Here is a 19,208-nt window from a genome sequence, read left to right on the forward strand (position 1 = left end):
TACCTACCCGTTAAAGAAATTTCATCCCGAAATTTGATCGAGGTCGTCATGGCTAACACTAAAAGGTTTTTCATGACGAATATGGATTGATAAATAGAGTTTTATCATTATTGATTAATATATATAAAACGATTTGATTATGTGAAGCGTACGAGTGAAGCTGTCACAAAAGATTGAGATAGAGATTTAACTTTTGACGTAGTCATGGTGGATGTCCAGAATTCTAGGAATTTAAGAAAATCTTCTATTCAGAAAGAAAACGTAATCGCATGATTTATTAGTAATTTGTTGGAATTACGGAAGAACAGAAATATCAAAGGAAATAATTCCTTGATATGCTTAGAGCTTAAGTAGAATGAAAGAGTCGTGTAACATGGCACATGATGACGTTATGATCTGTGAATCATCATGTTTCATTAGAACTTTCAGCATGACTTACTGTAATATAACCACGTTGGCCGGACGTCATTATATTATACTAACCCATGCTTCAATTCCCAACACTTCTACACAATTCATTCATAATTTATACTTAGATTTTATAGAAGTTTCCAATATAATGGAATACAGATAGTACGAAGAGGTAGATAATTTCGGACGAGAATATTTATGAAAATATCTACAGAAATATCGAAGATATTTATGATGATATTTTGGAATTTTTAAGTTCGAAGGTTGATGAAGAAAAATTTTCCACAAGATTTTAACATGACCTCGGAGCAAGATATTCTCTAAAGATTTCATCGAATCTAGAATTACCTGGATTCCTTGAATATAGGGTTTGGTCCTTGTCTTTGTCCTTGGTCTCCTTTATGGTTAGCTCAATCTGTTTTTCAGTACCAAATTTTCTATCAAGCGCTCCTAACACTTCCTTCTTTATCATCAACTTTTGGCCATTAAGACCATCTACAACATGCTGCTTCGTCAGTATTTTCAAAGTTAACAGATCTGGATCATCGGTTATCAAACCGAGGTGGTTTCAGGAGAATTGTGTTTTTAGATGATTAAACGCTGATGGTAATATGGTGGAATATAAAAGGTTTTTCGGTAACGAAGGCGAAAAGACAACGTATATATAGAGGTTATAATAAGGTTAGTCCGACTGAAAAGTCGAAGTTGACTTGCTGGAGCTGTGACAAAATTTGCTACTTTGAAGAAGAACTGCAAAGTTATTTTGGGTAATAATAATACTAAAGGAATTAGCATAGCTACGTGTTAAACGTTTACTCAGGTTTTGAGTGTTATATGCATCAATCTTTCCTTTCGTGGATGAGGTGTGGTTGGTTTATCCTCTCGTTTGAGGTGTTTTCAAGAATTATGAAAGGTTTGAACGCAGATTGTAATCGCTAAAATACAAATGAAGTTTAAAATGAAATCAAGTGGCAAACTTGAAGAAATGTTTAGTTTCATATGTTATAATCAATATTTTAATTCATTTTAATTGTCCAATATTATTAGTCCACAGTCGATAATCCACAGTTAACAGTCCAATAATTCATATATAGTTTAATATATAATATTCGAATTAATTAATACGTTTCGTGACCCGTATACGTCTCAGACTCGATCACAACTCAAACTATATATATTATTGTAGAATCAACCTCAACCCTGTATAGCTAACTCCCGTATTACTGCATATAGAGTGTCTATGGTTATTCCAAATAATATATATATAGATGCGTCGATATGATATGTCAAAACCTTGTATACATGTCCCGATATTTAAAGTGCGTAAAAATAAATAACAGAAATTAAATGACGATAAATAAAATTGCGAGAATGTAAATTGCGATAATTAAAATGCGATAAATAAATTGCGATAAATAAATTGCGATAAATAGATTGCGATAAATAAAATGTAATCAGTTAGCTAGGAACAGTTAGCGTGGATTCTTAACAGAATTCTTCTCATAGTTAAATTGTTTGTTTCTATCAAATTTTATTTTGTCCAATGTTTTCTTCATTATGCCACTTGTTGGATTCTGATATGTCAAAATTCAAATATGAAATTAAATTTGAATGAGAATAGTTATTCTTTGGTGAACGGATACGTATATCGGTGATTGTAATTAGGATAGTAAATGACTGTTGAATCAAATTCGAAGAATGTACAATCTAACTTATTAATGTGAAATCTAAATATTCCTCGAGTATTACCTACCCGTTAAAATATTTTCACCATTAACAGTTTGTACGAGAGAATTTTTAATTACAATCTTTATGAAAATATACATACATATATATTTTCTTCAGATGTAATCATGGATTTAATGAGTCAATAAGATATTAAACTCGTTTGATTTACCGTTAGAATAAGAATATATAACCTCTAAAACATTAGAGATTACATATTCGCCATGTCGAACGAAGATAATCGATGTAAAACGATATCCAGAACGTAGATTAATGATATATAGCGATATGTAGAACGATGGTTATGCTCAAGATACAGATTGTGATGTCAAGGCCGGTGATGCGGATGTTGCTGTCGGTGGTACTTGGGATGTTGGTGCTGATGTTATTGATGTAAGTCTATCTTCCAAATTGCATACTGTACTTTCTAGATACTCCATTCTTTCTTCAAACCTAGCATGATGCTCCCTGACTTCTTCCACTAATCCTACTTGATTAGTAGTCGGGAGTAGAGGTTGAATCACCAACATAACTCTATGAATGCGTTCTTCGAGGCGGAATATTCTGACAAAGAGTGTAAAAACGGTATTGCGTATTGGTTGACCGGTGAGTGCGTCAAGTTCTCCGATGTCAGGAGGTAAATTTGGTTCGCCGTAGGGTTCTCCCTATTCATTTCTCCAGCGAGTGAGTATGTCTCGAATCCATCCCCATCTCCTCCAGAAAGAAGTGCAGTCAACCAGTTGGGGCACTTCGGTCACACCACCTTCAAAGTCTTCAGAATCGCCTTCGGAATTATATGAATTCGAATTTGGTACAGGATCCATTTGACACGATCAGCTAAAGAATTTTTGATATGAAATGATTTTTGAATGATATTCTAATTATATATAATATCTATACATACTTCCAAAGATCCCGTGGATTACGGAGGAAATTAAGGAAACGTGTCAGATAAAGTCTACAGTAACAGATACGCTAAGATATGAATTAGCAGATACGCTAAGATATGAATTTATCTGTACACTATCTATCAAACAAGTGCAGGAAGTCGTGTCTAGACTTAGGAATGATAAGCAGGTAATTTTCGACACGAAATGATAAGCAAAACTTTTGACATGCAGACACGGTCGAAGTTCAGACCCACTAATGCATCTAAACAACTATCAGTTAGACACACTAATGCAAGACCTGGTTCGCTAAGACCAACGCTCTGATACCACCTGTAGTAACAGTGGGGACGCATCCCACTCAGTGCCTTCCCAGCTAACCGCCTGGTGACCACTGAGCGTACCTCAGACACTGATTTTATGGCCCACCTCTCGGCAACGTACAGCCAACCCTAATAGGGACCTCGAGGAGTAAGAGCCAATGCTTCATCACAGGTAACACTGTGAGAACCTCCTCTACGATTAACACACTAATAAACGGCATTAAACCAGTTCTGATACCAACTGTAGAGACCCGTCCTTATCCACCTGGACGAAGTCATCAACATTTGGTCCCATTGCGATGATCGAGTCCAAGTAATGTCCTTAAATTGAGCAAATGCATAGCGGAATACTTAATTCGTACCTGAGAATAAACATGCTTTAAAGTGTCAACCAAAAGGTTGGTGAGTTCATAGGTTTATCATAACAATCATTTCAATATATTAATAGACCACAAGATTTCATAATCATAAACATAATACACTCGCAAGTGTATGTAAAGCATTCTAAGTGATTGAGCACTTGGTAACCATACTTAACTATTAATCAACGTCGCATATTCCCTTTATTATGAAATCTCACTACACTGTACCAAATGTAGCCTACAAAACGAAGTACTGTGCAACCGTTGAATACTGGTCGTCCAGTCCAGTTGGGGTTGTCAGGCCCGATAGATCTATCAACAGGATTCGCGTTTACAATACCCATGTAAATAGTAGTTACCAAGCTACAGGGAAATATGCCAGTGGTACAACTCAACGTAGAATATATTTTTAAGTACTTGTGTCTATTTTGTAAACATTTATAAAAGCAGCGCATGTATTCTCAGCCCAAAATATATATTGCAAAAGCAATTAAAAAGGGAGCAAATGAAACTCACCATACTGTATTTTGTAGTAAAAATACATATGACGACATTTGAACAAGTGTAGGGTTAGTCTCGGATTCACGAACCTATATCATTTATATATATATTAACACATATAATTGTAATCGAACGAATTTACATATTAATAGTGATATAATTGTTATCTTAATTAAGTGTTTCATTAAAACCCTAATAAGTTACATTTATTAATATTTATTATTATAATATTAATATAGTTATGTTATACGTAGTAAATATATCTTTATATAACTAATAGTTATTTGACAAAATAATATTGATAATAATAATAACTAAAAGTTGTTTTATTTTACAATAATAATAATAATAATAGTTGTTATGATAATAATATTGATAATATGAAAATAATAATATTAATTTCAAAATAATAATAATGATAGTAATAATAATAATTTTGATAAATATGATAATCTTTCTAATAATGATAATATTAATAGTAATGATGATACTTTTAATATAAATGATAGTTTTTAATAAAAATGATACTAATAATAATATTAATGATATTTTTAATAATAATAATAATAATAATAATAATAATAATAATAATAATAATAATAATAATAATAATAATAATAATAATAATAATAATAATAATAATAATAATAATAATAATTAGATAAATAACTACCTTAAGGAAGTAGCCTTAAAAATAATGCCCAAGTCTAGGTTTGAACCCGCGACATCCCACTAACCCGATAACATCCTTAATCATTTCCTTGCCTTGTATCTTTCTGATTTAATTCATACATCATTCCTTTTAATCCATTATTTTTCTGTTTTAAAACCCATTCCATTAACCTTATCATTATCATATCCTAACTTCATCATCTCCATATCATGATTCATCATCATTTCCGTAATCATAATCTTCATCATCGTTCCTTTAAATCTAAAATCATCATCATATATCGCTACCTCCATCTTTACATACTATATAAATGTCATCATTTACGGTATCTTAATCCCATCATTATCGTAATTATTAACAACCATGCCTTAATCTAGTGATCTTAACTTTTATACTTAATCATCATCAACAATCATTAATCTTCACTGTGATTTTATCTATCATTAATAACATCAACATGAAACCACAATTTCTTATTATATTCAATATTGTAAAATCATCCATACCACCTCATCATTTAATCTTGATCTCATCATTACCATTTTATAACTCGTTTGTTGTTATCAACTATATCATCGTCATGATCATCATTAATAGTTTTGAAATTCATATGCAACTGAAAACTTGCGAGGTATATACTGTAAACGAAATAGATTACATTTGCATGTATATTAGGCTTATTTAAATTGGGTCTTGGCCTAATATCTCAACAATATATACGGCCCAAAGTTGCAACAATAATCAGCCCAAGTGACAAAAGAAATCGGCCCAAGTTGTAGCCTATTTACCCGTTGAAATTATTAAATAGCTGGAATTGTGTTTCTGTCGGTGGAAAGTAACAAATGAAAAGGAGAAAAATTATCATCTTCTTCCTTGTGAACGTAACAGGAACCAGGCCCCTCAATAGCCATTTGTTTCTCCTCATCGTATCACTTCATCTTAGTTCCATTAATATAAATGAAATTGGAATAGAAACGTATCGGTAATTGAACTGTTGCAGCAGTAGGTTGTCGTCAGAAAACAGAAACGCTAATCGTGGGTTGCAGTAGCTTTTTGTATAGTAAACCGAGGATCATGATGGTGGTGGTTTATGATTGTTTATAGTAGCAGCCAAGATAGATAGTTGGGGTTGTTCATGAGACGAAAACAGTAACAATAAAACGGGTACCAACAGTCCTTCGAGGAGTCTCAGATGTGAGGTGTGAGGTGTGAGGTGTTCAGTGATGGTTTCATTATCGTGTTGGAGGTTGACGATGGATATTGTGGTAGTAGTAGAGGGTTGAAGATGGTGGTGATTCTTGGGTTCGTTGGGGTTTACGAGTTCAAAAGAAAAACAAAATAGAGAGAGATTGATAGAAAGAGAGGGGTGAGAGAGAGACGATGAGGGTGGTTCAAGGTGACAACGGTGGAGTGGTTCTTGGTGTTCACGGCTTCGAACAAAAAAAGGAACCCAGCTGCAACAGTGGCATTTGGTCGTCACTTGAAACAGTATGTAGCAGCAATAAAGCTTCGATGGTGGTTCTCGGTGGTGAGGGAAGAGGTGGCGATTGAAGGATGGTTATGGTGACGGTTAATTAGGTGATGAAGGCTTGAAACGAGAGTGAGATGGAATCAATCGTTCCTTTCCTATTCTAAGGATGGATATATGTATTGTATATCTAGTAGTTAAATGGATTACAGTAATATATATTAATATCTATATCTATCAATCAATAATAGATTAGTAATAATGTCCACAATTATATTATATTTAACACTTTATGAATGAATCCAACATACAACAGTGATGCCACAGTGAAGCCATCGGCTTCTTGTCGTAATATGTAGATATTTCAGTTTACAGACTGTTATATTGTGGTTCATTGCTAAACAGTTAACCTCTAAAAGTGTTCCTAAAAATCACAAACTTTTAGATTAAATATAATTAATTATTCCACTCATTAACTGTTTGAAACCTGATCAAAAAGGTTCATCTATAATTTATATTTAATTCCAAGTAATATATACGGAGTACTAAAACTCAACTTTTCAAAGTAAAAATATTTTTAATGATCCCAAATTTTATATATCTTAATTATGGATCATCACTTATTTTTTTTTAAATCACATAAGTTGGAATTAAGTTTATCTACATAATAATCGAATGATCAACGAGGGTTACAATCATTTAATAATTTCATTTATTATATATATAGACCCATTTTATTAACAATTTTATTATTTCATATAATATTTTACATCTTTAATTAAATCGTATTTTATTTCAAATTATCATATACAAACATATATATATATATATATATATATATATATATATATATATATATATATATATATATATATATATACATATACATATTTATTTACAAGTAATTATTCGTGAATCGTCGGGAATGGTCGAATATCAATTGAATATATGAAATAGTTCAAAAATTTTTTGATGCTCAACCTAACAGATTTTGCTTATCATGTTGAAACCATATAAAGATCAAGTTTAAATTTGGTCGGAAATTCCCGGGTCGTCAGAATTTTGATGTCATATGATTATATATAGTGTTTATATATTTTATTCATCGCGTATCTATTATCTCTCCGAATAATTAATCGCGTAGTAGCGTTTTCGCGTTTCGGGCTTCGTTCGGGCGTTCGTGCTAAGAGCTATTAGTCTATGTATCATTTTGGCCCACAAATGGGGCCCATCCTACACTAAATGGCCGGACACCCCATGGAGAGGGGGTGTTTAGCTTTTTTTTCCCATTTTTTTTGATTTTTGCATTCCATTTAACACATTTCCTTAAAACCTAATATTTCTCTCTAGCATTTTTCTCCCTCCATCTTTCTTTTTTTTGGCCATCGACAACCACATCAACGTCATCATCATCTCATCAAAAATTCTTGCTTGGATCATAGGGCTTTCAACATAATCGGGTTGCCTCGTTCTTCTCTACACGCACATATCTTTTATTTCTCGATTAGGGTATAAACCCTAACCCTAGATTTTTAATTTTTCTTTACTTTTCTGTTTTTGATGATTATCTTGATAGTATGATAGTTACATGTTATTGTATTGATGATTGTATGCGTAGAATTGCTCAAATACATATGTTTTCGGTTTGATTTGGTTGGGACAGCAGCATATTCGTTCATTTCTGGTTATATAACTGATATAAAAGTGAAATTGAAGTATCTAGATGAGTTTTTCTCATCAAGACATTAATTTTAGACTCCGGATTCATGTCATTTCGATTCCCGGAGCGTAAGATATGATTAAAATGGTGTTATGTTGAGATTAAACTATGAAAACGAATTGAACCAGGTTTGGTCCGACTTTGTGACCATTTTTAGAGTCCTTAGATTGTAATAGTGTGTTAGGATTGATGATGGGATGAACTTTCATGTTCTGGTCATCGAAATCCGAGTCACGGATCACCCGTTATGACTAAAACACGTTTTTGAGCGGATTAAAGGTCCAAACTGATTAAGAGCTGTAAGTCACGACTTTGTGACTGTTCTTGGGATGTTCTTGAGCACACTAATGTGTCGGGTGGGTTGGTTAGGCGAAGTTATATATAAGGCTCGCCGAAAACTGATTCCCGGGGCTCAAGTTATGACCCGATGAACTTTTGATTAAAACTTATGGTTATTAAATAAAACTTATGATATAAATAATGATTTTCATTATTATTAAATTACTTATGATATAAAAAGTAATTATTATAGTTTAAGACTTATGATACATATTTATTATATCATTTAATTATTACTTATGATTTAATTAAACTTTTAATTAAACTTATGATTAATAATACTTGTATTATTAATGGAAAATACTTATGATAAGTATTAAACTTATGTTATAAGATTATTATTATAAGACTTATAATAAGGATTAAATAATTATTTAATTATTATAAGGCTTAGTTATTATCTAAATATAATTTAATTATTAAATACTTATGGTTTAATAATTATAATTAGAAACTTATGATATGATTAATAATTCATTATTAATTAATAATACTTATGATATGATTTAAATTTTATTATTAATTAATAATACTTATATTATGACTAATATTTAATTAATTAATTAAATACTTATGTTATATTAAATATATCATTTAAACTTATGTTAACTTTAATAATTCATTTTAATTTAATTAAACTTATGTTATGACATAATTATACATATTTAACTTAACTAACATTATAACTTATATTATTATTATAACTTATACTTTTAAAATTAATGTTGGCTATGTTTGACCGAGGTTGACTTTTGAGTTGACTTTCGATTGACTTTGACTTTTAGTTGACTTTTGTTGACTTTCTAAATAAGGAAACTTTCCTAACTTAAAACTTTCTAAAAATAGAAACTTTCTAAATTTGGAAACTTTCCAAAAATAGAAACTTTCAAAAAATAGAAACTTTCCTAAAATAGAAACTTTTCAAAAATAGAAACTTTTCAAAAATGAAAACCTGCTAAAAATAGAAACTTTCTAAAAATAGAAAGTGTGTGTCCGTACGCTGTTTCGATCAAACCGATGCATGTTGAGTATTGTTCTATGTCTACTTGCAACATGTACAATAGCTATCATACTAAGACTTGACTTAAGTTAGTTATTTATATCGACCTGCTTTATTTATAGGTCGGCGTTATGATCATTCCTGATCACTTTACTTCGATTGCTGTTTGCTTATTTGTGTGGTTACTTCGTTTGCAATTAAGGTGAGTTATAGTCCCATTTTTCTATTTTAAATCTTTTGGGATGAGAATACATGCAATTTATTTTATATTTTGGACACAAGTGGAAGTTGGTTTAAATTATTCATTGTGAATCGAACAAAAATATTCCCTAATCTGGTAATTTTAATCACTGATTTCTACTGGTGAACGCGAATCCTATGGATAGATCTATTGGGTTTGACAACCCCATTTCGAGCTAGTCGCACTAGCAATTTATAATCGGAATGTTTAGTACTTCGTATTTAGTTGAAGATACACTTGTTCGGTGTATATTATTTATTGTGTTTGGCAAGGGTAAATAAATGGTTAAGTGGTTACCAGGTGGCTCACGGAAAATGAAATAATGTTTTTATATGTTTTCTAGCATATAATTTTGTGGTCCAGAAAGGAGTTGTTATGTTTTCAAACATAAATTTTATGGTTTAAATTAAATATTGTTTGCAATATTAAACCTATAATTCACTCAACATTTTTGTTGACAGTTACTCGCATGTTTTATTCTCAGGTTCATGATTGATTGCTTCTGCTGTGCTTAGAGAGTCTGCATATTTATGATGGCAGCTTTTGTTAAACATTAACTTGCATTCTATTTTGATACATTTAATAGTGGATGTTGTTGACTTGTTTTGGTCAACTTTTGGTTAAGTAATAATGTACGGTTTTTCTAAACTTACATATTTTGGTAGGTTTTCTTTATAGGAAATCATTTTTAAATAAAGAATGCAAGGTTATTTATTAAATTCATATAGAGTTATGATCAAGCTGTGGGACCAAGATAACGATGGTCGTCAAGTGTACTTTGACAGGTTGTTAAATATGCTTATCGAACACATTTGGAACCATCCACCTAATTATCGTGTTCGAAATCATCTAGTCATGGGATCTTCAAACAATCAAGAGGTGAGACCTTCTCACATTCAAGATGACGAAGTCGAAGAAGAATTCGATGAGGACTCCGAAGACGATGAGTAGTTCTATTGTATTTTTTGTTTTAAAATGTAATGTTTTTTATTTTAGTTTTAATGTAATGTTTTTTATTTTAATTTTTAATGTAATATTTTTTATATTAACTAGTAATGTAAATGTAATGTAATGTTGTTTAGTTTCAATTATAATTATAATGTAATGTTATTTATTTTTAATTTTAATGAAAGTAGTATATTTAAAAAAAAAAATTTAATGTAATGTTATTAATTTTAGTTTTAATGAAAGTAGTTTTTTTATAATATAAATATTTTTGAGGAAATATGTCGTGGTTGTTAAGATTTTTCGTCAAGATTGTGGGAGTGGGCTTAAAGTTTGAGAGTATTTGGGTGATTCTAGTTACAGTTACGGGTTTGTTAGTGATTTGTGGTGATGTGTTTGGTCTTGTGATTCACTATTATCGGTTGTTTATGGATCTTGGGGACATTGGAAGGAGTTTTTAGGTGAAGTTAGGCGTATGGGTGGTTTCGTTTCCGTGTGTGCAAGCATTTGGAGCGTATCAGTTTGTTTCAAGTTTTCTCATCGGCGCTTATAGTTTGTTTCAATCGTTTGTTGCATTATTGTGTACTATATTGCTGAAATAGTTTGTCTCTTCTTGATTGGGTAGATCATACTCTCTCCGTCCCATATTAATGGTCCAATATTCATTTTAGGTTGTCCTAAATTATTATTTCACTTCCATAAATAAATAAGAATAATAAGGTAAAATTATTAGAGATTTTCTAACTTATGCCCTAGGGCATGTTATAACAACCATTTATTAAAGCAAAACCTTCCATGAATAATATAATTTGTACATAATATGTTTACATATATGGAAAATAGAGAGTTCATTAAATGCATATTGTATTATATTTAGAAAGTTTTAGGTGTGTTTAATGATTATTATCTTATGCCCTTGGGGCATGAGTTAGCCATTCCCAAATTATTATGCCCTTAATTTTTGTATATAAGACCAAAATATATTGAAAGAGTAAGAGGTAAAACCGTAAACTAAAGAAAAAGTACAGTGTAATGATGAAATTTCTTAAACTGAGTATTTTTTGTCTAGGACTATTAATATGGGACGGATGGAGTATTTGTGTAATTTGATTCGTATGTACGATAATATTGTTTGGTCAAGTAGATCGTGGGATCTATCTAGTCAAGCAGGTCGTTGAATTTGCATCATTTGTATCATTTCTAGATCATTATACCTATTTTTATTTAATTTATGGTTTTTTTTGCCATTGATAGAATATTATTGAGAATAAAGAGTGGATACTAAAAAGATCGTTAAAAAAAAATATGTAGCATTTGTTGGCAAGATGGTACTTGATGCATAAAAGTAGCATTTATTTGTAAAAATGAATGACTTTTGAATGTAAATCAAACTTCTATCACATGACAAGTTTTTTTTTAAATGGATTTGACTTGTATTTATATGTGTCAAGTACAGTTTAACAAGTTTTCTTAAATTGAGAAAAAGAAGTCTTATATAACTTGATGATTATCATTTTTAACAACTAGACATGGATTGCATGATCCAGAGTCCAAACTACATATATTATAACTTAATGTTGATGTTAATTGATGAATTTTGTGAAAGACATAGTAACTCTTTTAAGAGAAGTTGATGAATTTTGTTAATGTTAACTTGATAGTTAGATAAGCCTTCATGACAGTCTAGCTCTTACACATGGAAGGTTCAGGTAAGACTCATTTTATATCCAGAGGAAGACATATAACTCTTTCAGAGAAAATCGAGAACAAATTCAATAATCAAATTATAATGTAACACTGTACAGTGACAGCTACAAATACTCATCAATGATCAAAAATTGGTTTCAGTTACATAAATAAAAAAAACCACAATGATAGACAAGTTGAGTCACCCTAACCTCTACTTTAGCCGCTAACTGGACCCTGTTATATGTTCAATCAGACTTAACTAAACTGCAGGACATACGGACGGTACTACAATTTGTAGCTAGCCTCACTCAAACCACATATTATTTCTCGTGAACAAGGGGACTATAAACGGGATACCACATGTGCCTCGTTACATATTCCACAGTTTCTTCCTGCATTCAACAATAACATTAGCGATTAGTATTTCTTATATCCAAACAGAACACAACAGGCTTAGGTTGAAACAGATAATTGTAGTACAAGTCCGAACAGACCCTGCTAATGTGCCATGTGCCATTATAATAATAATTACATAAATAATATGATACATTGAAATTCTAAATATTTGAGTAAAATCATTTAAGAGATATGTTATATGTTTTTTTTTTTTGAACGGCAATTTTTTGGCATCAGTAGATATGTTATATGTTATACGTACTTTTGACATGCGTGTGAGCTCCTTCACTCCCACTTCACCTCGTCCTTCTGCTACTTCTTCATTGACTGCTGTCCGAAGCACAGCAGCTCCTACTTCAGCAGTAATATCTCGAATACTAAAATCATCATCATAAAATTAAAATCAGATAATAATGTAATAATGGCAATTGAATAAAAATCTTGTTTTTTTTCCTTTTTTATATTTCCAAATGCAGCTTGTTCAGTATTGCTAACTATTATTGGAGGACGAAGAGAATGATACCTGTCGATCGATGGGTAGAATTTACCCTTCTGAATCTCTTCCTCTGTCATATATGAGGCAAGACTGAATAAAATGATAAAAAGAAATCAGTTAGCAATAAAAAAAAAAGTATCCGGAAAATAATGTCATCATCTTAATCAAGTCAAAAATGTGTTTGATTAGTTCGTACCATTCAGACGCTGCTTGCAACATTCCATCAGAGATAATATGAGCACCAGAAAGCAAAGCTCCCAAGCCAATCCTGGATCCGCAAAAGATATACATTTTTAATAAATATAATAACACTCGAACAAACAAACATCGTACCAGAAATAAGTACATACCCGGGGAACAGATACATATTATTTGCTTGATTTACATAGCCAACTTTTCCATTTCCTGCCAACGTGTAAATAAATCATCAAAAAATAAACAAACACGAAACAGCAGAACCAAATATGTACAATGGTGTCAACTATGGTATGATTTGTATGCAAACATCATGTTACCTAGACTGGCAATTTCAACCCATTGACTTGGCAATGAGTTGGCTCAAGAGGTAAATATCAAATACAGTAAAAAGAAAAAAAGAAAAAAAAGCTACTTATTAGTGAAACAAGAACAAAATTTGTAAATATACTTGACACACATTATCCATATAGGAAGTGTTTGATCAACCCAGCCAGGCCGGTCCATTTCAAACTGAAAGATATAAGTTACCCATTTTGACCCATGACCCAATCTGCCGGACCATCCATTTTCATCCTTATAGGTATAACCGAACGAAATGCAACAAAAAGAAATATACCAAGATCAACATTCTGAAAAGGGCTTCCGCTTCCAAAAACTATGTTATCTCCAGCATATTTAAACGCATCGGCAGCAGTGCATTCAGCTGTATCAGAAATTACATTAGTCTATAGAAACCTGTTGGGGGTCCCACAAATGGACATATATAAGGGCTTTACGAACACGAACCGTTATTTGTTGGATTTGACATGGCAAAGATAGCCGGTTTAGAGGAGTCAGAATCTCGCATGGCTTTCAGCACCTGAATGTATGACAAGAAGCAAAGATCTGATTTTTAATGAAATAAACAGAAGATTATAACTACATGTAATCCTGATCTTAACTCATTAATTGTGGTTTATAAAGATTCAGAATACTCTTTTAAAGAAGCAAGACACTAAACTTAGAATTATCAAGAGAAAAAGACAGAAAAAAAGTAAGCACCTGTTCATTGAAAATACCTCCAACTCCAGATAAGCCAACAAGGACATGAGGCTTGACCTTTTTTACCTGTGAATCATCAAATGTTAAAGTCCCCGTATGCAGAAGAATTTGTAAAAAAGAAAAAAAAAATCGATTATTTGAAAACATGTACCACTTCAAGGATACCAGATCCCTCCCGAAGACCTACGCTTTCAACCTCTTCGACGGCTTTCGCAAATGGTGCAGCTGATGGGTTAACACCACTTCTCTGTTTTGTGATTAAACCCTGGAATCAAAACTAGAACTTATCAGAAGCGAACACTAGTTTCGTGAACGATCCATAATTAATCCAGAAAACGCTCATTTTTGTGACATGCAGTGTGTTTATTTTATTATATATTTATTTCAATTTTGCAATTAATGAATGATGGAAATTTGGAAGCATACATCTTTATCAATTAAGTAAAACTGGGGTCTTGCTTTTGTTCCTGCCATTCTTGAAACAGCCTGATACGCCATATTAAGAACACCAAGCCCTGCACTGAAAAAACAACATACACAATAAGAGGTTTTGTACACTTCTATATAACACCAATAGTCTTAATAATTAACATAAAATACTAACAAAATCGAGTTTTGCACTACCTTCCAGCTCCAACAACAACAATCTTTTGGTTTACAAAGTCAGACAATGATTGACCTTGTGCTCTAACAGTTCCGAGCAGTCCAGCTAACGCAACACCGGCAGTCCCCTAAAATTACAATTAAAATAATCCTTGATATTAACATGAATGTATATTCAGATGTTTTTTTTTACAAAATCAAAACTCAAAATGATAGATAAGCTAACCTGTATGTCATCATTAAACATGCAGTACTTTTTTCTGTATCTTTGAAGAGTTTCAAATGCCCACTTGAATTGAAAATCTTCAAACTGATTCAACACAGCCATTTAAAACAATGTTCATGTTAAAAAAAATAATAATGAATAAATAAAGAATACAACATTTAAACTTATGACAATAAAAAACCTGGATAATAGCTTTTGGCCAACGTGTATAAAGTGCTTCCATCAATTCATCCACTACTGATATATATTCTTCTCCTTCCAATCTTCGTTCCCGTAATCCTAAATCTGTCAAAGTTAACAACATGAAATGAAATTATTGCTGCAACCTAATAATTATAGTACGAGGAAGATAGTTTCAGCCAATTAAGATGTACAGTTCAGTAGGCTTATATATAATCTATGTATGAAGTATTTTCATTTTGTATGTACGTTTGGATACTTACAGAGACTGTCTTCTAGTAGCTTTTCGTTGTTGGTTCCAACATCAAGCATAATAGGAAGGACCTGTAATAGCAAGATTAAATACCAACTATCATTTTGTATGTTGATGCTAATGGTATAGTACATATTGTTATAATTTTAACTTATAAATTCATACCCTTTGTGGATTGATACCAGCAGCAGCAACATACATATCAAGTTTCCCAATAGGAATTCCAATTCCCTGAACTCCGAGATCACCTAACCCCAGTATACGACTGCCATCTGTAAGCACTATCATGTCCACCTGAATAATTTGTTTACAAACCATACTTAGTCAATAATGGATTCAACCGATTTATTCCTTTGGCTCAAATTCACTTGAGGAGAAATTCATGAATTCAGTATATATTAGAGGTGTCAAAATGGGTAAGTCAAAGCATACCTCAGGAGCTGGCCAGTTATAGACAATCGACATCATCTCTCCTTTATCTTTCGCACTGAAATACATGCCACGTGGACGTCTAAACAATCCTGAATAGTTTTGGCATACCAAGCCTACTGTAGGAGTGTAGATTATTGGAGCAAAAGTTTTAATATTATCAATAAGTACCTGCATAAGAAACACACAAATCATTAAATATTAGTCCGTATATGTGTAAGCATTCATATAGTTTGGGTACTGTCAACAACGAACATACTTTATAGTATAATGTCTCGTTCCTGTCATGTAGTCTATTTAAGATTCTCCATTTTGCCAAGGCTACGGTATCATCTGGTTGACCGGTTGTATTCTTTTCCAACGATCGATACGAATCCACTAGCAATAGACAGATTATAAGTCATTGAATGTTAGAAAAAGTATGCAAATTCATAGTTAAAATAGTAGAAACCAAAAAAAAAAAAAAAAAAAAAAAAAAAAAAAAAAAAAATTTAAGAGACGCGTAACGCACTGAATCTCTCATATTGCTGTTCAAATGATATAACACGAGGTGGGAGAAGACCACGAAGCCCAAGACGGTCTCTTTCTGTTAAAGGAAATCCAGTATCCTGTATTTGTATATTTCATAACCCATGGTTAATTAAGTATAATGAAAAATAATTACATTAAACATAATCATCATCTAAATATATAAAACATGAAACATGTAAATGTAAAACAACCTTTAAAGTATAAGACTAACAAGTCTTCACAATTAGTTGGTACTTGGTAGATATATATACAACTTCTCTAGCAACAAATATGTTGGCCAATTAAACAAGAATACTTAGAGCACGATTTATGTAGTGATAGTCCTCTGTCTTCCAATCGTTAGATTCATCCGTCTAGGGTAGAACGTGCGCCTTTGAGTTTATGTTTGGGTGCGGCCGAGAAAAAGCATGCAACCGCGTAACTTTATTGTTTTTCTTAATAAAACAAGGGCTGATTTTGTAGAAAAACTAGTATAATGTAATGAAATCGTTAGCATAATGTTTGATTTCATAGTTTTAATTTTTTTTTTTATTTATCAATGCTATGATTTTAATTAATTAATGTAGTTTCATTATAACTTAATAATTGTTCGAAATATAAATATCTTTGTGTTAAAATATATGAATAATCCTATTAATGCTAACGTGATAACAAGTTCGGTCCTTCAAACACCATAAGCAACATTCAGTTCTAGCTTGTTCAGTTCTTCAGTCTTAATGCTGACATAGCGCTGAGGGCTTACATTAGCTAAAGAAGTTTAATACTTCAATCCTGAATATCACGTAATGATCTTGATGACAACTATCTCAACAAGTATGTGACCTTCATCTTCATTATACGAAAGAAATCGTCAAATATGTTGGTTGTTTCAAAACATATACAGTACAAAATGTTCAAATAAGCATATCTACATTGTCTACCACAATCACCAAATTTAACATGAAATTCACAATTTACAAACTTCATTTAAAAAAGGAGAATGTTAAGTCGTCTTAAAACAAATACCTTTGTTTCTTGACTCATATATTTAAAAGAATAAAAAATTAGCAATAGCATCTTTAGGTGGTCCCCGTGCCTCCATGGTCAAAATATATATATAAATAAATTACTGTACTTAAAAGTCAAACAAAATACGGAGTATTACGAAGCACTCCGTAATATTATTATTATTATTATTATTATTATTATTATTATTATTATTATTATTATTATTATTATTATTATATTATTTTAAAGTGATTATAATAACAATATATATTTTTACATTCGCAGCATGATTCCTGAATCAGATTAACGATTCAATAGCCTGTTAATAAAAATAATAGTGCAAACCTAAACCTAATTACTACATTCACCATTAAACAATACATTACATTAATCAATAATCAAGACAAGATTATAAATATATCAAATCAACAATTTACCTTATTAAACCATGGATCATGAAGAATATCAGCTCCACGCTTATGAACAATACACGGACTAGGAATTACCGTCGACGACGCCGCTATTGAAAACCGTCGTGAATGACGTAAGTTTCCGGCGACCGTAGCAGATCGAGCCACCGTCCTTCTCAACATCTTATCTTATCAAACAATGAATTCCAAATAATAATGTAATTAATCGTCACAAAACTTTTTAAAATTTACGAGTTAATTGTTTGTTTAAATATATAGTAGATACACAAAACTATTCATAGATTTGGTCTACGTATATATGTATATGTATATGTGTGTATATATACGTATAAAAATGGAAACAATGGATATATGTATGGATAGGTTGATATTCTCAGTGTCGTCTTGTAGTTAAATGAAGCCTGTTGAACAGAAGACTGACCAAGATGTAGGGGCAGGAGAAAAAGGGATAAATGTGGAAGAATCCAATAACGGGCAGGGGAATGTACGGTCGAATTGAGGTGACCGGAAGGGTATTTTGGGGATTTTAATGGATGGAAAAGGTCGTTCTGAAAGGAGGTTCACACGTTTTTGGCTGATTTGGGGGACGTATGTTTAGGGTTCGCCGCGTTTTGGACAAAACTTCCTTTTATCCGTACTTGATTTTTCTATTATTAGATCGCCTTAATTTTTTCTAATTATTTCTAAGATTTTAACAAAATATATTCCTTAATTACTTAAATTAATAAATTTATACGTAGATTTATTACCTTATATTATGATGTTACTTATATTAGTTATATAACTATTACCTTATATTATGTTGTTTTTAGGGGTGTGCGGGGTACTATTCTGGACCAAACTTGTTCGGTTCGGTTCGGTTCCGTCCCGAATCCCAATTTGAAGCAAAATCATGGATCGGGAATCGGATCAAATATTATCGGTTCGGTTCGGTACGGTACGGTACGGTTCGGGTATTTTTAGTGTTTTTTTTAGGTTTTGGTCTGGTTCGGTCCGGACCGAAGACCGAAAATCCGTAAAATTATGGGCCAAGGACCGGACCGAAAAAGCTCAGTTCGGTTCGAAATCGGTTCGGTCCGGTACGATCTTCGGTTCTTCCCGTACCATGCACACCCTTATTTTTCTTATTACTATTACCTTATATTATACTATA

At 31.8% G+C, this 19,208-nt stretch overlaps 1 protein-coding gene across 1 annotated transcript; it reads right to left on the reverse strand.

Moving 5' to 3' along the window:
- Positions 1 to 12,442: 12,442 nt before the first annotated feature.
- LOC139903828 (NAD-dependent malic enzyme 59 kDa isoform, mitochondrial-like) lies at positions 12,443 to 18,217 on the reverse strand. The gene is made up of 19 exons (XM_071885828.1): positions 18,062 to 18,217; positions 16,618 to 16,714; positions 16,366 to 16,484; positions 16,110 to 16,277; positions 15,843 to 15,971; positions 15,688 to 15,748; positions 15,426 to 15,529; positions 15,245 to 15,328; positions 15,040 to 15,146; positions 14,842 to 14,935; positions 14,567 to 14,680; positions 14,416 to 14,481; positions 14,161 to 14,233; positions 13,991 to 14,077; positions 13,527 to 13,581; positions 13,373 to 13,444; positions 13,204 to 13,266; positions 12,943 to 13,057; positions 12,443 to 12,676 (listed from the first exon to the last, which is right to left on the reverse strand). Exons 1-19 carry the CDS (start codon positions 18,215 to 18,217, stop codon positions 12,605 to 12,607), a joined length of 1,836 nt encoding a protein of 611 aa, XP_071741929.1. The 3' UTR covers positions 12,443 to 12,604.
- Between the last annotated feature and the right edge of the window lie 991 nt (positions 18,218 to 19,208).

Source organism: Rutidosis leptorrhynchoides, chromosome 1 (genome assembly GCF_046630445.1).
Source record: "Rutidosis leptorrhynchoides isolate AG116_Rl617_1_P2 chromosome 1, CSIRO_AGI_Rlap_v1, whole genome shotgun sequence".
Classification (NCBI taxonomy): Eukaryota; Viridiplantae; Streptophyta; class Magnoliopsida; order Asterales; family Asteraceae; genus Rutidosis; species Rutidosis leptorrhynchoides.

Excerpts from the sequence above, each read along its gene's own strand:
- LOC139903828 (XM_071885828.1), bottom strand. The coding sequence starts at position 18,217 with ATGTTGAGAAGGACGGTGGCTCGATCTGCTACGGTCGCCGGAAACTTA. Across the intron at positions 15,329-15,425 it reads GGCCAAAAGCTATTATCCAG|TTTGAAGATTTTCAATTCAA; the intron begins GTTTTTTATTGT and ends GTGTTGAATCAG. Across the intron at positions 14,078-14,160 it reads GTCAAATCCAACAAATAACG|CTGAATGCACTGCTGCCGAT; the intron begins GTTCGTGTTCGT and ends TTTCTGATACAG.